Source organism: Ciconia boyciana, chromosome 1, assembly GCF_034638445.1.
Source record: "Ciconia boyciana chromosome 1, ASM3463844v1, whole genome shotgun sequence".
NCBI lineage: Eukaryota > Metazoa > Chordata > Aves > Ciconiiformes > Ciconiidae > Ciconia > Ciconia boyciana.
This window is the reverse complement of record NC_132934.1, coordinates 152,691,936-152,718,612: the sequence shown is the minus strand read 5'-3', so window position 1 is coordinate 152,718,612 and position 26,677 is coordinate 152,691,936. Positions and strand designations below refer to the sequence as shown.

Sequence of the window (26,677 nt, the reverse complement as noted above, 5' to 3'; positions counted from 1 at the left end):
ATATAAGGGATGCTGTCCCAAGTGTCCCTATCAAGTCATCTGTCTTGTGGGCAGGATTTGCTGAGTATTTCTGAAGATAACATCAGAAACATATGCTGCAGACAGACAGGAGACAGAGGCTAAGCAAGTATTGGAAGCCCAGTTTTAACACAACCCCCTCATCAACCCTGCTAATTAAGTTATGCCATAAGAAAAGCAGCTTTCAAAGACTTCATATTGACTTAAGCCAAGACATGTTAGCAGGAAAACAAAATGATTGTATACACCAAATGAGATTGAGTAGAAAAGAGACAGACCAGGGAATGGTCTTACAGTAATTTTGCATTTAACTGCTCATTTCCTACAAATCCCGTGTCAGTTTACTACCTCATCTTACTTAAAACCTTGTTTGTTTTTAAAACAAGGTTTACAATTCCTCAGCAAAAAACACACACTTGCGTAATTGTGGTCAAGTTCACCTTCACCAAGACACTGGTGATGTATCTTCCACCATCAGTTCGGTTTTCTTTCCTGGCTGTGGTTTACCTGTTAAACCACTACTGTCACTCAGCTACAGTGTGCCTTCAGAAGCTCTTCTCCAGAGGTTTCTCAGAAATGCACATCCGTGTTCTGGTGACAGAGATGCCCGATACAGCAGTGGGAGTGACCTTGAACATGAGCTAGACTAACACACTCCTGAATGAGCCGGTCAACAGTTTTCTATCCTGGAGGGGCTGTTGCCTAGCCTTCCTGCAAACACTCCCCCAACAGAACCACTGAGTGCAGCTTGTCACACAATGCCTCAGAGCCAAAGCTTAATCCACATGAGTATCCAGAGACAACTGGTAAGCTCCAGAAGACTGACTTGCGCAAACCTCAGCATGCCCAAGGTTTTGCCACAGAACATGTCCTATTCAGAAGGTGGTTCCATAGGTCCATGAGCCAATATGCATGTGGGGTGCTGTGCTCTCAGCTCTTTCCTCCTGTCCTTTCAACATGGTCTCATCCCTCCCTTGCAGCAGCAACAGCTGTGTAATAACACGAGGAACCAGTTCAAGATGCTGATCTAGCTGAGCGATAACTGCTTTCTTTGCCAGAGTAGTTTATGGCTGGCCCAGGTGCCCAATCTAGTTCACTGCAGAGTCCCATGGGTGCAATGCTGACCCAAGAAAAGGGGTGGGGATGGGAGGACCACCAAGGATGGGACTCAGCAGCCCCAACAGAGATTGGTTTACACTCACAAGGATCTCCGTCCATGGTCCAACTCTGAACAGCAGACACTGCCCCAGTGGCTACTGTGAATTTAAACAGACTCCAAATGTGCACGCAGTTTTTGGAAATAAAACATTTCTTTTAATTGGCAAGTAGAACACACGTTACAGGTCATTAGTATTTTATAAACAATATTAAGTTACAAATAGATGTTAAAAATTGCAGTTCATGGCAGCCAAAACCTCGGAGTCCAAAACACATCTCTGCAATGCTTCATTACTTCCCTTTCCCCAGTCTGCTGGGTGAAGATGAATAAAAGATCATTTATGATCTACTAGGAAGTGGTCTACCATATACTCAAACAAAAAGAAAACCTCATTCCTAAGAGGATCACTAACAAACAGAGGGATTCCAAGAACTTCAGCCATCTTAAATCATGTCAGATGCAATGAGGACACAGTTAAGAGTTACAAAGACACAGATATCTTCACATTAAACTGATAGTTCAATGCTTTCTGTTCCAATTCAGCTTAAAACCAACACTAGCTTCTACCCCACAGAAGCTTAAAGTCCATCATGCAGGCTTCTGTGCCATCAAAGCTAGATGTTCATAAATCAGACCCTTATACAGAGGAAAGTTACGGTGTACAACTGAACAGCATACATAAACGTATATTTAGGAGATCTTTATTCCCCTCCTCAATGACTTTTGTTGGTATTAGTGAGATACACAGCTCATTCCATTTTCACTACACTCAGAATATTAACAAGTTACCATTATGCATGTTAAGATACTAAAGATCCTTTAACAAGTCTCTTTAAAAAAGTATTTAAAAACATTTTTGGAAAAGTAGAAATCTATTTCCCAGAAAAGCAAGTGCTACTAAGATAGCATGGACTCCAGTGCTTAAACATCCTTTCAGAGAAAACCCATCTTGACAGCTTTTGTGCCAGGGAGTCAGTGTGTCTCAGCTGCCAGACTTGTATTCTATTCGTCCTTCTTGCTGTGGTGGTAAAAGGTAATCAAAATCAGCTTACCCTGCCTTTCAGTTAGCAGACTTTCAAAGATTACCATTCACTGGACTGCATAAGAGAGACATGTAGCTTTGACATAAGTTCATTTCTTTCTTACTCATATTTATGAGAGTCAGTTTTATTATACTGCTGAGATTGCATCTTCAAAACCAAAGTCTGCTGAACGTGTCTGGAGAAATGACTTTGTATCTCAAAAATATCACGAGTACCATTCAGATCTGAATTTATGTTAAAAATTGTGCACATTTAGCAAAAATTATGCTGCTGTAAAAACAAAAGGCCTGCTCAGAATACAAGCTACAATGCAAGAGATTACACCAGAGGGTTTTTTCTCTGCTGTTTTTCTAAATGCAGGCATTAAAAGTAAAGTGTTACTAAGCTTTTCCTAAAAGAGCACGCAGGGGTGTGGCATAATATACATTAATCAGGAACAAAAAACAGTAACAAACAACCATTCTAGAAAATGCTGCATATTAGCAGCGTGCTTGGTTTCCGAAACATAAGGAATTGCATGGGAGTTGTCAAGATGAAGTCCACACACCTCGATCATTGAACTGATCACTAGATCCCAAGAAACCAAAGCAAATTTAAAAACACACATGACAACAACTGCCTAGAAGGCAGAGTTTTATCATCTGTCAATAACCAGATGAATAAAGTGCATAGCAACTATTGTAACAGTTTCTTGAAAAGAGAGTATGTTTAGCAAGTCTCAAAGTTTGTAAGCTTGACACTTATCCATACATTTTGCTACATGTGTGGCTTCCCTTTTGTTTTGCTATTTAGCTTCACTGATCGACCCTTCAGCGCTGTCCTGCGATTTCCTTTGCACTTCATATGGAATGTGCTGAGATCTCTGACTGCTGCCTGATGTATGTCTGAAAGCTCTTGTCACCAATTGGATGTTCTCTAAAAGAAAAGAAAAAAAGGAAAAAGTACTATACATAGAATTCTCTGTCAGGACATCAGAATGTCAGAACGGAAAGTGAACAGACAAAACCTTTTCCCTAAGTTTGATTTTTCAAGAAGTTGTAATTGTAATGATAATACTGACTTACTTGAACTGGAAGAACTGACTGATTTAATTGATCCTTTTTGTCTGCCATGCGCAGAATGCTCCTTTATTTATGTGTACACAAAATACAGTCATGTGGCTGTATCAGCCACTCTTCCCATTTTTAAACCAACACTCTAAAATAAGCTGGTAAGTACATTATCTTCTGGTATTTACTGCTCATTCCACAAGCACAGGTTCAAAATTTAAAAACAACAAAACAAACCCCATGCTTATTTTTATGAATAAAACTGCATTAAAAAATAAGCACTTAAAAATTCCTTACAGTCCCTTAAAATATTGTGATATCAATCCTAAGTCACAATCCTACTTTGTTTGTATTTGCAGGATCTTTTTTGAACATGAATATGGTGAAGACCAGAACATAAGCAAGGGAAATACCATTTCCCAGGACTGTTCCTCTGTTGGGACAACCCAGTATACTTACTGGCTTCCATATTTTGTCTTCTTAAATTTATCCCTCTTATATTGAGCATGCTCCTGCTCTAAAGTTCCAACACCTTCAATAATCAGCTTTAGTGTTTTATACGTCTCCTTAGGGTCATCAATGATGAATGTAGAATATTCTTCCTCTTCAGGTCCATCATACACGGATTTGCTGCCACAGGCCTCTGGGGAAAAAAATTAAGTACAGGAATAGGTATCAGACAGGCAAGGGGAAAAAAGCGAGACAAGCAGACTAAAAATACTCAGTCCAGGGTTCATACAGTTCCTTGGTTTGCTTCTGTATGACCACCACAGAATTGTGGCTGACATCAACAGCAACAGCAGAAAGAGCAGCCCTTTTGCTGGGCTGTTGGTAGGCACAGAGGCTGTCCCATGGCCGTTCCCTCCTCCTCGTCTCGTAAGGAAAGGGCAGCAAGCCTAGCAGCTGCTCCTGGCTTGGTGCGAAGCTGTCCTTTGCTGCACAGGCAATGCTTTCATCTCAATTACCACTAGCAGTACTCCATGCACACCCTTTGGGAACTGTGACACAGGCTTAACTCTGCCACTGTGCTGCAGGGCTGGCCTGCACGAAGTCAAGTATTCACTTGTCAGAAGGACAGGTTGCATCCCTAAGCAGCAGCTAAGCAGCAAGTACAGCACTGCACAACAGACTGAATTCAAAACAATTACAGGATGAAGTAGTCAGGTAAGATGTTTTACCACATCACCCCTAAAAGATTCATACAATAAGCATAAGCAGAATATGTCATGACTACTGCCTGACTGCCTGCTTAAGGACATATCCTAAGAAGGGGCAAGTCATACTGCCTTCCTATCTTACCAGGGAGCCTTCCTGGCTAAGAGATCAGGACACTGATTACACATGAACATTTGCAACACATTCATCATGTGATCTACTTCTGCATTGTAGCCGAGCGTATCAGAAGGGGAGAGAGAATATTTTACTTTGTCTCTATTTTTCTCTAGCTTTCTAGCTTTACTGCTGTCTCAGTCTCAGCTTTTGAGTTACCTTCCCCTTGCTGCACTGTCTGCGCCAGACCTGCGTCCTTTTCCCCGACACTGAAACTCGATGCTGGCGCTGGCAGTGAGGATTCGGAACAGGGGAAAGCTGGGCATTGGTTCAGACAGCTCGGAAGTGGTGGGGATCTTAAGTTTGCAACTGCACAGTGGCCAGGAATGGATTAAAGTGCTTTCCAATCTGTGTTCGACACCACTGGCTTACCTCATATTATAAAATAAAGTCCTATTTAAAGATCAGTGCCACAGTGAAGGCTTCCCTGCCACTCCTTGTGCTAAATTGGGATTTCAAGTCTGGCACCGTGTACACCGGATACTTTTCTTGGCATGCCTACTAGTACTAACTTCCTCTGCTGTCTCTTCTTTCTTTTATCCTTCATGTCACATCTCTGCTCCCCTCAGCTCCTGAGGGTTTCCTAGCCCAAACTTCACTTTTCAACATTTCACAGACATCCACAGGTCATCTTTTGCTGATAATTGCCAAAATTCCTGAGAAACCATTTGTATCCAGCCTGCTCTTGGGATCTGAATCAGGGAATGTGCACGTGACTTCTGGTAACACAAAACCATGTTCCACTGAAACCTCAACTTTGCTGGTGCTTCTTTTCAGAATCAGTAAACTTCTGGTTTAGTGCATGCTCTGATTTGTCAATTCAGAGCATCTAAGCAATGCTCTGTGCCTATGCTATTTTAGGATGCTGTGGTTAAGACCATATTTCAAACAACTGTTTATTATGCAAAGAACTTTGTACAGACTATGAGACTGCACACTGCACCAAAAATAATTCACACAACTGCCTCAAGACAGCAGAAGGGGAAACAACTTAAATACTGGCCACTGGGTTCTAGGATGTGATTCGCAAGGCTGGTCTAGCTAGAACATACAATTTTTCACAGGTATTTTTGCCTTGCTAAGAGTATTGGAGATGCAATGATCTTTCATCCTCACCTTGCATTTTCTCCAATTTTGGCATATACAAGTTGAAAAGAGAGTAGATGCGCTCAGTTTCTCTATCTCCATCTATATCCAGTTGTATATTTGCTGGCAGGCCTCTGTAAGGCATCAGGAAGAAAGGCAAAAGTTATATGCTAAACAGTATATTATGGCACAAAAAGCACTTAACAAGGGTGAAAGTAAAAGTGAGTACTCGTGAAAACCAACAGGTTGTATATAATGGAGCTCAAAACTTCCTATTTTTCCCAAAAGAAAAGGTAGACAAGTTCAGACTTCTTTATGCCTAGATTTATCCAGCATGCTTTCAGTCTGACTTGAAAGAGAGGACTGTATCAGTATTCAGACATTTTGGTGAATTAGTCCACTATAACCAGATGGAGGAGCCAAAGCACTGAACTTTGAACTGTCCAGGTCTTATATTCTGAGACTAACTACCACTACAGACTTGCTGCTTCTCTCATTTTAGATTAAAATAGTTTCCTACGAACCAGCCAGTACCTCTTCATTTAACAGAGAGCATGAGTGGGCCCCTTAGGAAAAGATCAGTTTAGAATTAAACCTAGAAACAGATTATTATCTGTTTCAGGAATTTACAAACAGGACATTGAAGGGATTTCTGACATTTTTACTAATGACAGATGATCAGAACCAAAGTATCTTATCCCACAGTCAACTCCTACCAATGTCTTGAACTCTAAAAATTTCAATATTTTGACCAAGATATGCAGATACTGACAGTATCAGAAATAACAATAAAGATGGTCTTTGAAAACACCACGATGCCTGCGCACCTGGCAGACCTTCTTGGTAATTGCATACCTGCAAGTCACACTGCAGAGACGCACATACCCCTGGCAATACCTAGACCAACAGCACGTTACCAATCCTTACCCTGTGCAGGGTGTGCAGCCAGGAGTATTATCTGCCGTAGCTTTACAGCAAAGCCAGTGGCCGTTAAGATAGGCAGAGGGATGGTAGACCGTGAGGCGCTTCTTATTGCATTGGCTAACTTTGGTGAGGATATCAATCCAGTCCTTGGCCTCCACACAATTATTTGCTTGGATATACAGGACTCTTCTTTCAGGCTGGATCACCTGGAACATCTGCAAATAAGGAAATAAGCCACAGAACAAACCACCAGAATGAGTTGGTGAACCTAAGACTGGGCTCAGACTGATGATTTATTAAAGGAAAAACACAGCATACTAAAAGAATGCACCAATAAATACATTTCAACACAAAACCAAGCAGCAAATTGTACCCTTAAAACAACAAGACCTTTCACCCGGTACAAGGAGTAAGATACTGTTCCTGTAGGAGATGATTTACAAACAGCTAATACCAGCTTGCTGTTTGGGCCTCAACAAGATTTGTTGTCAGCCTCAGGGATGCAATTTTAGTAATGCTGCAGCTCCAAGTTTTGGAAGGCTGACAGAGGGACCCAACACAGGGCTGAAAGGAAATGTTAGTCAGCAGGAGGCAGAAAAGAGAAAACCAAGAGTTTGGATCCAGCCTCAGCAACAGCTTTGCTTTAATACTGCCACATCTCTCGTCTTTTTAACACCTATTTTCAGCATGATTCTTTCCTTTTAATAACTTCCACGCTTCTGCACCCAACTATAGCTGTTATTAGAAAATCACAGCAATACACTTTCTCTTTAATCGCCATAGGGTGGTTCAAATAATTACACATTAATTCTGCATTATGGCTTGGGCACTTAAAATCTAAACTAGAGCTCTCCTGACTGTTCAAAATAGCTTGCAACCTAGAATAGCATAATCGCATTTATTTTCCTCCTCTTGAAGAAGCAAGTTTCTGATGCACAGCCTTATTGCTTGATTATACTGATCATGCACTGAAGATAACTAAGCTCAAGTTAGTGATCTTAACTGCAAATTTTGGAAAGGCAAATGTCAACCATGTTCATTTCCTCTAGCTTCTGCAAATACTTAATTTTAATGGGTTTTCCTCTCTCAGGTATTCCTAAATTATCCTTCCCCCCTCTACTTCTTCATTTGATTATTCAAATAATTAGACATTAAACTGCCCATATCATGTGGAATATTATTTTCCAAACAGCTGGTTTCTCTGTGCTACTTCAAAAAAACCCCAAAAAACAAAGAGGCACAAAAACCCCCCACCCCACCAAAACTGAAATTCACTTTTGTCTATTACAAAGACCTGAAACATTGGCCCGAATTCTGCCACCTTGCTGTCAGGAGAATGTTGCAGGCTGGCACCAGGAGCAAACTCTTCTTTCCTTGTGACACTTTTAGGTGCACATCCTTCGAAGTAGCTTGCAAATATACTTGCTAATTTGTGAATGAACAGGTTTTTTAACTACAATGCCTCTTCTAACAGGAAAGGGAAAGCTCCAACAGTCATTTCCCTGGATTTAGTACCCTGATAGATGTCAGACAATAATTAGAAAGGCACAACATACAAGAGCAGTGTAGGAGCGGCTAGTGTGATCAGTCCAGCACTGCCAAAATACACATCAAAGAGAGAGTCCTCTTAATAAAACTTTTCAGGACATAACTGGCAATTTGAGTTTGGAGAATAGGGAAGGAAGGAATGAGGAAGACAGGAGTGTGCAGCTCAACCCTCTGTTAACACAGAACTACAGGGAAAAGAATTTCATGTCCTGCTGGGGTAAATGGAGCCTTCTGCACTACAACAAAGGAACAGATTTAAGGAGTATGGCTTTGTGTAAGGGGATACCAACCTAAATGAACTAACATATGGCAACTGTTACTGAGAAGCCCACAACTAAGCCAAGAATTTCAAGTGACTGCAAGACCTTTACACTACCAAAACCACCAGTTGCTTCTTAAACAACACAGAAGACCTGAACAGTACTTAAAGCCACCCCCATAACTCCCAAACTGTGCTTAAGGAAGGTGAAGGCTACTGGCCTTACTGCCAGACAGGCAGATTTATCAGGAGTGAGGAAGACACACTTGGTGCAATTCAGAGCACAGATACATAGAGAGTATTTATAGAAAATGTGGATCTTTAATCACACTTAGCACTCATGATGGAATATCCATCGCAAATACATCTGCTGTGGTGTTTTGAGAATTCTGTTCTTGCTGCAGTATTCTATTTATGTATGGCAAGATAAATGGGAATATATTAGCATGGGAAGGTGATAACGGTATTTTCTGCTGCTTATGGAAAGACTCTGAACCTTACTTTCCAGAATGGATGTATTCACCTTCATTTCCTCGGTAATACTGAATTTAAGCAACCAAAATAGCCCACAGTTTCTGATGTTAACAATAAAGGGGTATTTGTCCTATAATAAATCTTTACAATAAAGGGATATTTTGGATGCATTCTACCCCAGTAGACTCAGCTAAGTTAAAGACTGCTGTCACTGAAGAGTTGATCAGAATTATAGCTCAGCTCCTTTCCACACACAATAAGTTATATCTCAACTGTGTGGCTACTTTTAGTTCAATCAAGTTATTTTGCAGAGTGCAGTTGGCAACAGTTCATCACATGTTACAGCTGCCTTCTGATAGCTTGAGAATTATTTTGCAGCTTGGTTGCTTTTGCCTATGTAATTAACATGAGTTACAAACACCAGAGCCACCTACAGTACAACGAAGATGTGCTCTAGAAGCAAGCGAGCTGAAACTTACTCCACCTTTTAACACAGAGAGATATGCTACCAAAATAACACCTGAAACGGAAAATACTGAGGAGTCAAGCATTGTATTTCACTTTAATAAGAAGTGCTGTTTGAGGAACCTAATATCTAAGGGCAGATTTGAGCACTGCCCTGCATGGTGTCCACAAGCAGCGTAGATAGTAGGAAAGACTTAAAGGAAGAAAAGCTAAAAGTCACAACCATTTATGTGTATAAAGAAGTCTGTAGTAGATGCATGTTTAGAACTGGAAAACACTGAGCTGTTTCTTTGTTTATTTTTAAATAAAACTTTTTAAGGACTGTACTCAGGTTTACAGGCAGAAGACTATCAAAAAGGCTCCCACATCACCTAAATTGATCATGTCTAAGAACTGTTCTTACACAATGGACGGTATGTCTCGCATACAGAAGTTGGCAGTAGTGTTCCATGCATGAGAAATACAGCTGTATTTTATTCCCTCATGTGGCAATCAAAATGCTAAACCATACTGGCACAGCACAGGTGTTGTTTTGGCACATGACCTAACCCAAATATATATGCACTTTCATTAACTAATAAAGAAACCCTGATAGCTAAGAAAGAAGATGCGATCCTTCACAATTACAAGCAGCCAGTTCCTTCCCAAACAGAGAGGTCTGACAGAAAGGGCAGGGACTCGATTATCTTACCTGTGTCTGACATTACAGAGCCCAGACAGCTGATCAGCAGTGGTCAGTACTGAGTGTGCTGCAGATCACGAAACCCAAAGACTGCTGACTGGGCTGTTAAGAATCTGAATGGGCTGTACTTTTGGAAACTCCTGCTACTATATACAGAACAAGCAGCTGTGGTTGTACATCTTTCAACAGAAACCCAATCCAGGTTACAAAAGGGAAAAAGGCGATTAGGCTGGTGGATCTAGACCAGCCTAACAAGTAAATTAATGAAGATGACCTACTTACATTTTTCATTTTAAAGGATTCCTCCTCCAGTCTTTCCACTGCCAGAATATTTTCAATTGGAATGCTACACAGAGGGTGATCACCTGCAGAACACACACAGAGATACTGAGCAACTTATTCACAACTCAACTTCACCCTCTGCCCTTATTCTAAGAGCTGATTCAGTTCCTTTGAAGATCATTTTGACTGCACAAGAAAAAAAAAAATCTTTCACTTAGCAGGGATTTACTAGCATGGTCCTTAAGTATTATTTTAAGTTCATTTCTGTTTTTCGCTGCACTACATTAGGCTAGCAAACCTCTCAGAAACTGATTACTGCAGCAGGACGCAGTATATTTCCTGAGAAGGTGACAATGAAAGAAATCATTCCTGTCAGCTCAACTGAACTAGGTTGATGGCGGTGATGTAAGATCTCAAAGCTGAGTGTGAAATGATGACTGGCATGATCTGAACATGTTTCCTTATCTTTGTCACTCCCTGTGTATTTATATGATGGAAGGAAGCAGTATTCATTGTGTACTACTGAACAAACAGGAACAATTTGTGAAAAGCAAAATCCTTCATGTTAGGCAACATTAAGTGAAACATTTTTGCAAATTCAAAGCTTGCAGGCAAATCCCTGCCTACTGCAGCCAGTTGTGCCAATGCTACAGAATTTATGAGAACAAGCTGAGATGTATCTGAGAATGTTCAATACAAACCCAAATCGCAGCATAAGGTATTTGTATCCTGAGTTTTGTTTCCTTGGACTATCTTCTACATAACTGTGAAACCTACAGATGATGTTGACAACTGATATTGGACAAATACTATCAAATATTCTGCTAATTTATAGGGTACTGTGCTATCCAAGAAGCTTCTCTAACAGTCAGTATGGACATACTAAAAAAAGGGCAAGAACATACAGGCTGACAGACTCGCCTGCACTGTGCCTTCTACAGTTACAGATCTAGATCTCAATCTTCTGTTCTTACACAATCCTTATGTTTAATCTTCACTTTAATGTGTTAAAGAAAGACTGGCAAACCCTTGTTACCTTTGCTTTTCTGATAGGTAAACTCATGGTTTGTCAAGCGAAACCATCTCTTCTTGAAGTTTTTCATACCAAATCGTTTTCTTCCTTGTGCTCTCTTGATCATGAACCTAGTAAACAGGACAACAGTTGTTATAATACACCAGATTTTATATATACATGCATATAAATATATGCATACATATAAAATATGTATTTATGTATACAGATTTATACATATATACACACATACATGATGGCACTTGTGAAGCTTTAGGAGGGGACACACAGTGTTTTCTAATTATTGAGGCCTCATCTTGACAAGGAAAGGAAAGCCACATTTGGATAGGTTAGTGCATCTGTTAGTTAAGCCTGTCCTTTTTCCAGATCTAGACAAGGGGCAAGACATGTAGCTTGACTTGTAGTCTACATATGGGCTCTAGTTAGTTAGCTGAACTGCAGCTTGTGCCCAGTTCCTCAGCTACAAATGCAGCTAAATGGTTTCCTACTACAGCAGAAAAAGGGCAGAATATGGTTAGTACTGCTCTGCTAAGCTTGTTAACTACACATGCTTTTTTTATTATACTTTTAAAGCTGTGAGAAAGCTCAAAAGGTTTAGAGTATGTTCAGTAATTAAAAGGCAGGTGTAAGGCCTCTGGAGCACAGGGACTGTACCCTTACATGCTTTAGTCGCTCTCAAGCTCTAGAAACAAAACCAGGATGTTCCACAGCTCCTTTTGCAACTGCACATTGATGCTGCAGTTGGAAACATGTTTTCAATAACATACAAAGCAATCTGATAGCTGAAAGCTAGAAGCCCCCACCCCCCGCTTTTTTGGCAAAGGAGGGGAGTTCCTTTAGTGAGTTGTCAGTTTTAATTAATTTCAAACTTGAATTAGCTTACAAGAAACTGTGATGCATCCACCACCTTCCTAACCACTAAATCAATCCAAAAGCTTCAAGGTGACTTTGGAAACCCTAGTGACTTCATACTGCTCAGCACCACTTTTGGTGGAAAAAAATGTGCATGCATATGCAGTAGTTGGTAACAGCTACGCTACACATTACATTAACTATTGTGCCAAATACAGGATTGTATAATGGAGCCAGTAAAAACTACTTACTACAGAATAGTTTTTATCAAGTAGGAAGGCACTATACAGCATAAAGAGCACACAGAGAGAACAGTGAAGGATTTGGTTGAAGATTTTCAATAGCAGAGGTAAAATGCTTAGAACAGCTAATACTGTTTCTTGCTTCTGGTATCTTCAGTCAGAAACAACTACATTGCACCCAACTGAATCGCAGGTCTGTATAAAGCTCGAACAGAAACCCAAGTTCCTTCAGCCTTTAACTGGTTTGTAACCAGCTGGGCTGGTGCCTGCTGCCCATTCCAAGCTGTGCGGGCAAAAGCTGACAAGGACTGTATACAGCAACAGATTTTTTTTTTTAAATCATTTATAGTTACATGCCTCTCATTCTTAAAATGGTCAGTTACTGTCTCGGTCATTATTCTTGGATTACTTGAGAAATATTTAATAAAACCATACGATTCACGTCATCACCAGACCCACTGGCGGTAGACTTAATATTTCAAGGTTAAGGCACATTTCAAGGGAAGAGCAGATATCCTTGGGCTGGACAATATGCTCTTCAAGGTAGTTTCTCTTCCTTCTCATGCCAACACTTAAAAGGTGACTTAAAACTGCAAACTCCTACAGAGCCTCCCTCTTTGAAAAATGCAAACTCCATACTGCAGAGCTAAGAGCACATTTCTAATTAAATTCTTCATAGCTGACATAGAATTTGCTTTTATTTCCCACAGATAGGTGACAAGCATTCAAAGCCACAGAAGTTATAAGGTGAATGTGAAGGATTTCTTTGTTTCTAACATCCACAGAATGTGTAAGAAGTCAGAGCAAATAGTCAGAAGCATGAAGGGAAAAATGTCTAAGATGAAACCCATTTCAGTGCTGGGTGGCTGGAGAGAGTTTCTTCCCATGTTTATGGTAGACCTGAGTTTGGATCTGCCTTAGCCTTGCCTGGAAGCATCAGCATGCCCCTTTCACCTACAAGAATGGCAGGACTAGTTCTCCTTTTAATTCTCTTCCTTTTGGAAAGAACCAGGCAGACAGCTGCTAAGCAGTGATGGCATGGTCAATGCCAGGAAACCCAAGTGCCAGTGACTAATCTTTGGTACGGTACGTTCATTCAAAAGTACATATGCTATAGCTTTCCATCTAGATACTCTTAATAGAAGCAAAGATAGATTAAAAAACCAAAAGCAAACAAAAACATTGCAAACGCAAACAGAAACCTCACTAACCAGCCAATCAATATGGAGAAGAATCAAATCAAAGGCTATGAAAATTCCCACCCACTCCCCATGATATAACAATGCAAAATGTCAGGAAAAATAGACAGATGAAGGCCATACCTTAACCTTGAGACCAATTTATGTGAATGCTACTTAAGAAGTGCCTAGAAAATGTATGGCCACTTCTTAATCACTTCCAGTGAGTTCACTGGGATCTATACACTGAATATTAAGCAAATCTCAGTGCTTCTCGGAGCCTCTACCTACAGATAAAAGTCCTTTATTCTCTATTTAGAGCAGGTGTTTGTTTTAAGGAAGGGGGGGGGGGGGGAAGAGTTGGTCAACATCAAGAAATAGATAATGAAATGTTCTCTTCTGGGTTTACACAGGCATTTCAGGATTGTTAAACAGAGCACTTCCTCCCCGAAGTTAAGTCAGACAAGTCTACTGCTGCAAAGGAAGGGTATGCTGTCAGCCAGTAGCTACAGCAAAGCACCAACTGCCCCTACCATCTTACCTGCATGAACTATTACCATCAACTTTCTTTACTGTTAGTTTAAGAGTCCTTAAAACAGCAGCCACAGGCCGAGCAAGAAAAGACAGAAAAAAAATCAGACAGGAGCAAAAGAAAGACAGAGGCAGAAAAAAAAATGTTTTAGAGTTAGAGGGAAAATGTTACAAACTATACATTTATTTTCAAAAATAAAAGAATGATAAATGTACAGAATTAAAATAGATAAACTTGCTTCTAGGGACAGACGGTCATCAGAGAAGTGACGTGAACTGCAGAAGTTAACTGGAAGGCATTGTCATGTTTTAACCAAAACCCTAATTTTTGCATGACTTAGAGCTACCATGAAAGCTTACTTTCAAGCAGAGCTCTGACAGGAAGAATTTGGATTTTTTACTTTCTTCCTCCCAGCTCAAAGAAGCTGTTTCCACAGTGCACTTAGATGATATTAACAACTCAGTTTTGTAACACAAAAAATGTCAACAATTAGTATCTAAAACTAATACGGCATATGGAACATGCTTCCAAAAAAAGGAAAGGTACTAAAACTAGAAACTGTTCCAAGTGCACCACAAATTTTCCTCAAAATGGCCATGATAATGATTAGCATATGGATCTTACAGGGCAGCAAAAGCAAATTCCATTTGCAGGCTTTGCCCTCACTAAGATATTCAGTATCTACCTTCACAGTGGAACTTTACAGCTTTTGTTCACTGGAGTTCAGAAAAAAAAAAAATCAACTTGATTTTAACACAATGCTGATTTAAGTTTCTTTTGCCTTAGCTGTGCTAATTAAGTTGTACAGGCTTCTTTTTCCTCCACTTATTTCAAAACATACTTAAATTAAGATGTTTAAATCAAATGAAAAGATGTTAAAATCAGCTACAGCAGCCACAGAGAGTAGAAATAGCAACACAAGAATCTTCCTACATTCTTCTCTGAACACATGGATGGAATGGGGTGGCAGAAAAAAAAATAGCTGCCTTAGAATGGTAGCAAGCACACAAGTAGAGGGTTTTGTTGCACATGCATGCTTACCCTTCTTTAAGCAATATAGGTTGCTCTATGCTCTTGTGATCTCTCCTTCCCGAAGATGAAATTAAATCTAGAAACTAAAAGGTGAACAAAAAGAATAGATAAAAATGACAGTACCACACTACCCAAATTAAAATCTTTAACATTGGTACAGCAGAGAGCTACAAGAAAATACTGTACAAGTAGTTAAACAGAAGGTAATGGCAGAAACTTGAGGAATTTGGGAGGTTTCCTGGGTTGTAAACTAAAAATAGCACAAATGCTCTTAATCAGAAAAACTGCAGATGACCAATGCTTCTTGTGCTTCTCCTTCATTATATGTACCTTTCACTTCCTTTTGGACTAAGCAATTTTCATCACAGGTCTGCAGCATCCTATGAAGCATGCACATGTCTCAAGCTCTAAGCAGCAGCTTGTTAATCCAACCTAATTATTAAGTAGAAGTAGATCCAAAAAGATTTTACTATTGACTTGAACATAATTTGATAAAAGTTTCTTGAATATTACAGTTATCAGGAGTCTGCTTTTTCCAGCACATGCTTCCTGGTTTACAAACAGTATGTATTACATTCTAGGATTCTGAGCATCAGCTTCAACAACACAGCAGGATTTTCAGAACATTCACATGCATTACTTACATTTTTTACTGCATCTGCATATTTCTGCTCATTAAAATAGTCATAAAAAGTAGCCATGTAGGATTCCTTGAAATTGGCCTGAAATACAAAGCCAAAACCATGCTTATCATAATACAGTTTATATAGAAAATGTTATTGTTAACAGCAGTAGACCATGAGGCAAGCCACCGCCAGATAAGAGGGTTTTTTTCTGGCCGGAGGTAAAATAAGCAAAGCACTACTTTCATGTCATACAGCACACATTCAGTAGTACCAAATTTTTATTTCAAAAAGGTAGCAGACTCCATTTCAAATGTTCAGTTACTACAGTTAATAACGCATTCTTCAAAAGCTTCCAACTTCTGCTTTGGCTTTTAATCTTTGTCCTAAAAGAAGCTGACAAAGTGTGAGAGAAGGAATTCTATTGTCTTGAAGGATTTGTAATTGAGGTACAGATTCATCTACAGTTGCCTGTGTGAATCCTAACTAGACCACCAGTGACCCCAAATTATCATAGCAGTGTGGTGCCTTAGGTACATAAGTTTTATTTCAATCAAACATCCAGAGCACAGGCATTTAGATCTAAGCTCACCATTGACTGGCAGAAAACTGAACTGGTATGAAAAGAAAAGCATAGCCCTTCCCCTTACTGCATGATTCTTCTCAGTTGAGCTTTAAAATACTGAAACAATCTGTAAAGCCCTGTACAGCTGCTATCATGTACTGGAGGCAAGTAGAGAACTTCAGCGGTTTTCCTGATCACTATCTTTCTTCCAGAAGGAAGGAATGAAAAGCCCTGGGTTTTCCTGATCACTATCTTTCTTCCAGAAGGAAGGAATGAAAAGCCCTGGAACAGACTTCTAGGTTGGTCACACAAATTTGCTTTACTGAAATCTAGTTCAGATTAAGACAGATTTAGTTTTCCTGTGAGCATGAGAGGCTTATAATCAAAGCAATCATAACCAGTTTTGCATAAGCCTAGTGCAACTCAAGCGTTTTAAAAGCTTAATTACAATGAGTGATAAAAGATTAAAAGGGGAAAAAAAAAAAAAAAGAAAATCACTTTCCTGAATTGAGCCTTTAAATGAAAATGGCATACTTACAGATTTAGATTTTGATAAGCTGCCTAGCGTTTGAATGGTTTTAGAGATAAGTGTCAAAGTTCGAGAAGTCTGAGGATCCTAGGAAGGAGAACAATATTATATGGACTAGCTATTTAAAATATGGAACAGAGGAAGGTAAACTACATTTCTTCCTTCTTATTTCACTTGCAGAAAAGTAACATAAAATTAGAAAAGACCCAATAAAACACTACAGGAAAAAAGTTGCTTTTTTAAAGGCTTTTGATTCTTAAACCATCATGTTTCATAGCTACCCTGTTGCTCTTCAGAGAACCAAAGGAGATCACTTGCAAAACAAAAACAGAGATTTCTGTCTTGAAGACTGTCCAGGTCCTCCCCACTCCCAATAAAAACAACTACTAAAAGTCTTGGATAAGTTGCTTTAACATCCAAAACATTTCCAACATTGCTGACAATCAATCCAGCATTAATGTAATGTGGCAAAAATGAAGCAGTGACCATCTTTTTCCACAGCAGCTTAGACCATCTACTTTGTCCTTAAATTTCACTGTTCCTCCCATACCTCCCAAGTTCTTCACATACACAGTCATTCAACATATGCTTCATATCCAAGACATAGCAGATCTTTGAACTAACAAAAGGTACTTCTCCTAAAGGCTACTGAAAGAACTGAAGAAAGAATCTTGATAGACAGACTATGGTGAAAGAGACATATACATAGCTAGAAAAAATTGATACAGTACTTACTGGATGGTGTGGTGTAAGCTGAAAAAGGTTGGGAGAAAGAATGGCAGGAGCAAAGAATCTCAGGAAAATAAAGCTGCTGACAGCTGTATACCTCACATCTAGGTCACCTATTAAAAAAAAAAAGACCTTTACTCAGCATTTCAATAATCCTTCCTTAAAAACCTTCTGAAATTACCAGAATGCCTTCAGAAAGCTACCTCAAGCATGTGCTGGAAACATATATATTTGCGAGTTACAGGATTAACTGATGACGGAGGATTCGGAGCCAGAGATCGGCTAGCATAAACCAAGGAAATGTCAATGACAGCCTTTTAAAAAGAAGCGAGTTCACGACACAGGCTACAAGAACACCACCATTCATTTTTCCACTGCACAGGGAAATTCATACAAACATCTGCTATTCCATCTATGCAACTAAAGTATGATGAATAACTTGCATAGTCTATGCAACATTCAGCACAGAGACCAACTCTCAGTTATCTAGCTATAGCCCCGAGCACAAGCGCTATACAGACTCCTAATGTACCTATTCCAGTTGGTAATTACAGAAAATACAATTTATTTATTTATTTATTTCTACATAAAATAAAGAGCATGACAGCACAAATCAATGGCTTTCTGCTTGAGCTTCTCTACTATGAAGTGACTGTTTAAAAGCTGAACTTGTATTACTCTCTCTAAAACCTCCTTATTGTAATCTGCTTCCCTTCATGAAAATACACAGGTTAGTTGTTTTGCTCAATTCCGGTTTTATATTGCCTGCTCATTCTTGCAGAGCCAAAACAACCAGGAGGGAGCGGAAAGAATTCTCTCTTGACAGCCAGAAAACCTTTGCAGCACATGGGCCTCCTAGGGCAATGAGCTTGCAATGACTCCAATAATTTATAGATTGGCCTTTATTACAGATTGACGTATGAGCAGAAAATAATTCAGCTGCATGGAGTCTGCAGAATGAGCCATTACAAAAACCTGAACATTTGAAAACTGAGCATACTTTGCAAATACTGAAATCATAAATACATACCATCATAATGCTCTTTTTAAATGCTGTTTTCCTTTGAAAGATGTTTAAAGAAAACTCATACAATCATTAATAGTCATGTTCTTTGTGGAATGAATAATCAAGGAAAAACCAACGTTAATACACACTCCAAGTGGTATTTCGGATAAGCTGCTGTTCAATTACTAAATCCATCATGGATCATGAAGACTGCCAGACTACACCTACATTTAAAAGCTATCAGTGATGTAAAATAAAAAAATATATAGAAACTCACCTTGAAAACGTTTGGCAGCTGATTCTCTCAGTGAAAAGAAAATATCGCACATCACTGTAGGGCAGCTTACGCCAGATTTTGTAATTACAGTAAAAATGCGATCAACATACTGCCTCAGATTCTCCTGAAAAATGCAACGATTATGACAAAATTAGTAACACTTTCTGCTGTGGAAAGAGGTATTATTCCTGGTTTTATTCGTAATTGCATCATTCAAAGATTCTCACTTTCAACATTATATACTTGCAAAACAATCTCACACTCGATACTCTCTTTGGTAAATGCACATATTCAAGTACAAGAGTAAAAATATCATTCTATCAAAAACAAACATCAAGTGATATGGCTGTATGACATATCGTTACTTTTCGTAGCACCATTTTCTACGTCATCAGTAGAGCCACAGGCTAAGTTATCCTTGCCCTCAAAGGGGGGGGGAGAAGTGATTAACATTCTACAGATATACTTTACATTTATAGCATAATGTAAAGCCGCTGTAAAATAATTATAAAATAATTATAACAGTTTGTGGTGTTAAGAAAGCTTCCAGTGTATTCTAATGAATGACAAAATTATTTGCAACATCAAACATCTGAGGACCTCAGTTAAAGTTGATAGTGTAAACAGAGACTATATCTTCAAAATCTAATGCATACCCTGTTATTTTCCAGGTTTTCACCATCTTTTAATTTCACAGGATCGATTTCACAAGGTTTATGGACCTGGCAGATCTAGAAAAAAAATGTAGCGAACAATTAATATATCAATTCACCTTCAAGTAGAAAAAGTTTTGTAAAAAGCATAATCTGTTAGGTTTTTGGGGTAAAAGGCAAAAGCCAACTTTACAAACTGTATTTTTTTCTTTTGACAAAGCATCGAAGGTAAATTACATGTGATCTTTATTTTTTCCCAAAAAGTAGCATTAATTTGTTCTACCTTTTCCTTCAACTGAAATGAAGAATTGTTCATTAGACTCTCTCAAGCAAGGCTGTTCAAGAAAAGTCCTCTTTTACCAAAAAAGTTGACTTAGAAAGTATATCTATATTCTTTAAAAACTTGACATTTTTGATGAAACCTTAAAACAACAGCTGAAGAAACTGTCAAATCATTTAAAGGAAGTCTGTGGTCTGAAAGTACTGCCCAATTACTGCGCTAAAATACCCACACCCACCATTCTGGACTGGATAGATAATAAACCATTGTTACAATACATGCATCACATACACGGTTATCTAAGAATAGTTTTATTCCTTTATACCCTTGGATGAAATGTATTACTTATAGCTTCCCAGCAGCTTTCTGCTGTATATATTCTTTATTCATCTAAGTTACTACTTTATTAATTTATCAGAACCAAGAAATGTTAGATTTTATAAAACAGAGTAATTTATAGTTCAATAAATGGAAACTTGCCTTTTCCTTTAACACAATCAAACTGTTTCTGAGTTGGGTGACTCAGCTGTGGCTAAACGAACACACAGGATTTTAACATAGAAACAGGCTCTTACGCATTATTCCTACAAAGTCCTCCCAAAATGGGAAGGAATAAACAGTATCTGCTACCTGAAGGCCTTTTACAGTGACATTTTATCAAATAAAAGAGTCTAAACTTCTCTTACCTCATCTATTATTGGCTTTAGTGTAACTTGCAGATAATGCATCCCTGCCAGTTTCATTGTCTCATCAATGCACTTGGAAGTTAATGAGTTTCCTCTGAAAATGGTGTTTGGATCTCTGGAAGTGAACAATGTTCTGTAATTTAGTCTCTTTGTAATAAACTGCTAATATATGGAAATAAAAGAAGCGGTGAAAGGTGATGGAAATCTGAGTTTGAATGCACAAAACCTCCCTTTGACACCAGCCTGCCATTAAACGCAGTCACGTAGCATTTAGTGCACTTCCAGATTATAACAGAAAGGCAGTAGTCACGGTAATTCCAGAGGCACTACAGATTTTCTTCTCTGTATTAGCGCAGTGTGCTTAGTGCTCCATCCCAACACATGGCAACACCTAGGCTCAAATCAAAGGGCTTTACAATATAAACAGGGAAAAATGTGCCTGCTTTCGTGTGCTACTGAACAGCGTTAATTTGAGTAAGGGAAGGAGGCAGTGATTTTAGTTTCACAACACCACTGGACATTACATGTGACCTACTACCTTCTCCTACAAAATGAGTAAGCTGAGAGGGAGATGAAAACACTGGCTCCAATGACATAGCCACCTTTCCTAAGTGACTTACAGCACTGTCTTGTGATAACACTATTAAACACAGTGCAGATCCCAATTCTGTCCTGAGAACTGTGTGGATAGCTGATGCCGTGCAGACTCTCACGTTTTTCTGAAAAGCCACTTCCACAGAATTCTTCTTGTACTAGACATACAGCCACTGTGATTCGTTAAGCTTTAGCTAGCTGCACTATCATGTGTATCTTTTTTTTAGTATTACTTGCATTTTGAGAATGCAAGTAATTTGATATTAATTTTGTACCTGCAATTCACGTTATGCAGATAGGTACATAATCAATGATCTCATCTACAACCCATATGATCAAAACCTGTGCCTACTGACAGCAGATCAAACTTGGATATGAAGTTATTTGCTTGTTCTTTTACACACACTGATGTCTTTTCTGTTGTCCATAGCTCACTACAGTTGTACCCATTTACAAGTAGTGAATAACAGGAAGAATTACTTTGCTGGATTCATCATTTTGTTTCATAAAAAAGTAAGCTCACTGCCTGTGACAAATGCCAGAAAGCCCTGAAAACAAACACCATCTTTGCTGTTTTATCACAGGAACATGACTGACTAGGGAGCAGCAAATTTCCCCATACTGCAGCAACCAAGCTGTTTCAGCCAACCTGCAGCACAGAAAAAATACACCTACCTACAGGAAGGAAAACACTCTATCCCTCAGACACTCTGAAAAAAGCCAACCCACACAAAGACTTTATTTTGTACTGAGGAAACTGTTACTTTAGAGTCAATATCTGGCATTCCCCTTGACTCCCAATTGTCTCTTCTACTGTCAGTCAAGAGCATGACTACATGGCACAAGGCTTGTGGCAACAAATGTTCTTTAGGACCTGCCTGGTGTGAATACTAGATCTTACACTACTAAACTGTCAGCACACCAGCAAGTCAAACAAGGGACTTACAAGAACTGACCACAAAAAAGATTTTGTTTTCTGCTATCCACTGCCAGATCCAATCCCATTTTTGCTCCTCAGCCCTCTAATTGGAAAGATTAGGCACACAGCTTGCCTTAAATATTCATGATTAGGAAGAAACTTGCTTTTTGTTTTGAACAAATTCAACACTCTTACTCAGCACTAGATGATTTATTAGCACACCATAAAGCTGAAATGATTTCATATGAACAGCTGAAGGTAATGTAGGATTTCACAGTTATCATCAAATACAATTAAGACTGCGAAGAGTGAAAATCCCTGCTCTCAGACCTTACAATAGTCTTGCAATTAGGTTTTGCAACGCATATGGGAATTCCGCCTAAAATCAAACTCACCAGATCTTCAGAGCAGTGAATGCATTTATAAAGAACTCTGCCACTCAGCTGGAAGGAACAGGAACAACTCCAACAGTTTCTTTTGAAATTGCATATAATTCTAGAAACTGAGTGGAGGATCCTAACACTAGCCAATGCAGAGTAGATACGTTTGATAGCAATTTGTTTTTTTGGTACTTACTGAGTTCTCTTCACTTCAGCATTCGCAATGGCACTTATGAAAGGCACAATTCTGCCATAGTGTAAGAAAAGCCTGACAAGAGGTATGGCTGCTTCCTGTTTTTCTCTGCAAACTTCACCCAAAATGTGTGCAGCTGATGCTGAAACAGGCTGAACAGTGGGAAGAAACAAAAACTTGAGAGATCTGTCTAGAACAAGCATCCTCTCTTACTTTTCCCATTAGCTCCTTAATGCAGAACCCCACACAACAGTTGCAGTGGCCAGTTACCCAAACATGCCTGTACATAACATGGGTGGCCGTTACATACCAGTTTTTGTTGGCTGTAAGTTTTGATCGCAAGAGGGCAGCACTTTAAAAACTATTACAGTACAGTGTCTTCCCCCCCCCCCCCATTTTTAATAGGTGTCTTTTCACTGAATGTCACTGTTGCCTGGGAAGCAAGTGAAGAGGAAGAACTCTAACCCTTTTCAATCTCAAGCCACAGTAAGTACAGAACCCAGTTCTTGTACTGAAAAAATAAAAGCATTGTCACAACTGCTAGAAGTTATACATAATGGCAGACATGGTCCAACCCTCTGACATTTCAGGATGAAGTCTTGGTTTGGGTTTGGTTTTTTTTTTAATTATGCAAGTAAACCTGTTCCTCTCCAGTAAAAGAAAACAAATTGATCAAACTGAAGTTTACTTTGCATTTTCACATGTAAAATTAGAAAGCCACAAAGAATATGCTGCTGTTAAAACCACTGGTGTTCCTGGGTGTGCCTTCACCCACCATATTGCATGCAGATAAAGATCTTTTCTGCAAGGACTGAAAACAAGCACCAGGGATATGCAAAGCTTAACAAGGCCCTCAGGTCGGAAAAGGAAGAAGCTGAAGTCTCTGGTAATTACACAACTATGGTGCCAGCAAGATAGTGACAAACTATTCAGAGAGATCCCTGTGAGGATGATCTGCAGGTAAATAACAAGCAGTGCAAGCAAATTACCTCAACATCTGCAGATTTTAGCAGGAGGTCTCTAAGTGGACTGTAATAATCTGAGGAAAAAACATGGTCCTCAGTGTAAACCACATTTAACCTTAAGGAACCGAGGTCATCAGGTTTCAATGACTTGTTACCATTATCTCTGGGCTGCAGGAAATACCTGATATGCAAAAAGTAAGACAGAAAGTTTGTGCTGAAACACAAGATTATTTCAGGCTATACATGAACTTACATAAAATGTATAGATATACACAACATTTACATATGTATCAAATTGTTGAGAGTTCTGAATCAGACTTTTTAATTAAGTTTGCCAGTCTGTTTTGCACCAACTGCAACATGGAAGTTCTGATCATAAAGATTTATGTAGATATGATTAAAAACCCACACACTAAACCTATGGCACTGCTGATGAACTGCAGTAAGTAATATCATCAAGCCAACGTACTAGAACTCCCACATGCAATACAGAGGCAGACTGAAATCTCTAATCACACTATCAAAACTTCTTGTTCTTACATTTGGTAAGATTACTTTGGCTTGCTTACAACAAAAGATACAAATTAAATCCATTTAAACTTTATCACATAGCAGTAATTACTCTTAAGTCTTCACAGCAAACATATGTTTCTACTTATTCTCCAAAAGAAAAATGTCAAATACCATGCTTCGTAAGAACTAGACTGTCGGAGAAATTTCAAAGGGAGTCTCAGTTCTCCTAGAAACTCGTCTCCAAACTTCAAGTTACTGGCATTCCAAAGATCAACTCTGTAATAAAAACAATTAATTTTTAAAGATTCATATAAATATATAAAATATAAATAAAATATAAAATAAATAAAAATATAAAATATAATATAAAATAAATAAAAATATCATATAAAATAAATAAAAATAAAAACAAATAATCCCAACCTTGTTTTCAATTTTGTTGGTTTTTTTCCCCTCAAGCCTATGAGTTAGAAAGTCTCAAAACTGTACAACAACGGTTTCCAAACAGTAAAGAGACAACCTTACCATAGATTTCTGGAGCCTTACAATTCAATTCCATGAAACATCTGTGAAAAAAAGTCATCTAGACTACCTTTCCCTCAACTGTACTGTTTCCACTATTCACATTGATAAAGATTCAGGGAACTGTTTGGGTATCCCAGATAACAGAAAAATACAGGTAAAATGGACACCAGGGGAAAAAAAGCATAGAGATATTTAAAGACTCCATACCATCGGTCCCGGTCTATTTTGGGATTACTAGCAGTTAAGCGGCAGCTTTACAGAGTTAGGCTGAATGTCTACACAGTCCTTCCCAGCGCTCTAGCTCCTGGGAAGACTGTGTCAAGCTTACAAATTTGTTGTACCTAAACTAGTTCTGTACAGATACTCAAAACCTTAAGACAGTTCTACCATTCTGTATAATCAGTGTATTGACTGAAGCCTACACAAATTTTGGCACTCAGTCCCTCACGTTTGGGAAGTTCTGATATGTATCTCTAGATAATACTTCCTTGCCTTTCACGTGCTCTTTACCATTAGGATGTAAAACAACTGCACTGAGATTCAAAGTAGAAGTACTGGTGTCTAACCTGGCATTTATAAGTAAATGCTACAATGCTGACCTTGGAACAAGGGTTTCAAACTCCAGGGTAGTTGTTTCTGTACATATTTTAAGGTTTCCTCTGAGAAGCATTTTTATTTTAAAACAAGCTCAGCTGAGAATTTTGCAGCTAAGTGACACAGTCTGAATGTGTCTTAAACTTTGGGGGAAAAAAGATGTATGGGAAAAAATACAGGTTTTCAAATAATGAAGATTTTTAGAAGAGCAACTTTAATTTGGGCAAGGTGCAAAGTCATTCAGTTATGGACATATTTACACAACCTTTCTAGTCTCAAGCAAGTCACAGTAGGCTTGTCAAGGAATGGATGTTGACAGTCCTGCTATTATCCTACCTTATGCAAGTGCAGAGAATGTCACTTAAATACTCTGTGCCTTGTATCTCTCAACAGCGTCTCATGCGTCAAGTTTCATACACTAGACGTACCATCAGCTCACATTGCATGCCTGCTGCATTTTCTTCAAACTCTGATATTTCGACAGTATTTCTGAAGGGCAAGAATTCCCCAAAAGGAAAAAACTTCTTTGAAAATTCAACCTTCCCTCCCCTCTCCGTATCTGGTTGGTTACTATCTTGCTAACTAATTCAGATGTCTACAAGCAGCTTCAGGAGGAGAGGAATCTTCTGAGAAGTTTATTTACACATAGTCAAACTTATAATTTACCAAGTATTTACAGGCTACTGGTTTCTAGTTTATCCAAATTCTTTCAAGAAGCCCACTAGCAATAACACTTTCAAACACAGGCGGCCAAAGGATGTTCCCCCACAGCAACTTCTTACAGAAGAAAAACAGTGCAAAGGATCTCTAAGAGAGGAACTAACAACTTAAGGTAGATCTCACACTACACAGTAAGCAAAGCAGGCATGCAAATGCTGAAATTATTGTTTTGTGTGCTTGGAGTACAAAGCATAAGCAGCATTTTAAAAAATCATAATACACAGACCTCAGAGTGTAAAAGATTACTGTTTCCCAAGGTTTTTAGAAGGCAAAATTATGGCAAGTGTTATTCTAAAACTGGTCAGACAGTAGTCACAGAAAGAAAGAAACAACAGAGAGGGGGAGGAGAAACAATGAATTTCACCAGAACATCTGGTCCCTAAGTGTTGATATGCCCTGCCTGCAACTTCCTACACCCACTCAAAAAGAGAAACTTCCATAGCTTTAGAGAGAAGCCATGAGAGACTAAGTCTCCTCTTTACCCTGTGGAATGGTATTCTTCTCAGGAGAGAAAAAGAAAACAAACCCCCAAACCCATAAATTGTATGATCCGTCCAGAGGCCATGGGGGCAATCTAACCCTGACTAAACAGACTGGAGGAAGTGAGCGGGGGTGGAAGGGGAACCTGAGATGGAAACAAAAACACTCTGTCCTATAGGGGACAAAACCTCTGAGGAAAGAGTTTGCCCAACCAAGACTAACACTTTATCTGCTTTTGTCTGTTATTTAAGTGCTTAAT

General features: G+C 38.9%; 1 protein-coding gene across 3 annotated transcripts in view; it reads right to left on the bottom strand.

Annotated features, from left to right (window-relative positions):
* Positions 1-1,331: 1,331 nt before the first annotated feature.
* RASA3 (RAS p21 protein activator 3) overlaps positions 1,332-26,677 on the bottom strand; it is a 131,223-nt gene continuing 105,877 nt past the window's right edge. For all 3 annotated transcript variants that reach the window (XM_072849823.1, XM_072849822.1, XM_072849824.1), the window contains 16 exons: positions 24,271-24,375; positions 23,611-23,767; positions 22,625-22,773; positions 20,536-20,650; positions 19,573-19,647; positions 18,917-19,040; positions 17,640-17,746; positions 16,914-16,991; positions 15,832-15,909; positions 15,197-15,270; positions 11,355-11,461; positions 10,319-10,401; positions 6,612-6,823; positions 5,715-5,818; positions 3,729-3,912; positions 1,332-3,135 (listed from right to left, as the gene is read on the bottom strand). In XM_072849823.1, coding sequence (XP_072705924.1) covers positions 3,060-3,135; positions 3,729-3,912; positions 5,715-5,818; positions 6,612-6,823; positions 10,319-10,401; positions 11,355-11,461; positions 15,197-15,270; positions 15,832-15,909; positions 16,914-16,991; positions 17,640-17,746; positions 18,917-19,040; positions 19,573-19,647; positions 20,536-20,650; positions 22,625-22,773; positions 23,611-23,767; positions 24,271-24,375 — 1,828 coding nt within the window. In that variant the 3' untranslated portion in view covers positions 1,332-3,059. The remainder of the gene's footprint in view (positions 3,136-3,728; positions 3,913-5,714; positions 5,819-6,611; positions 6,824-10,318; positions 10,402-11,354; positions 11,462-15,196; positions 15,271-15,831; positions 15,910-16,913; positions 16,992-17,639; positions 17,747-18,916; positions 19,041-19,572; positions 19,648-20,535; positions 20,651-22,624; positions 22,774-23,610; positions 23,768-24,270; positions 24,376-26,677) is intronic.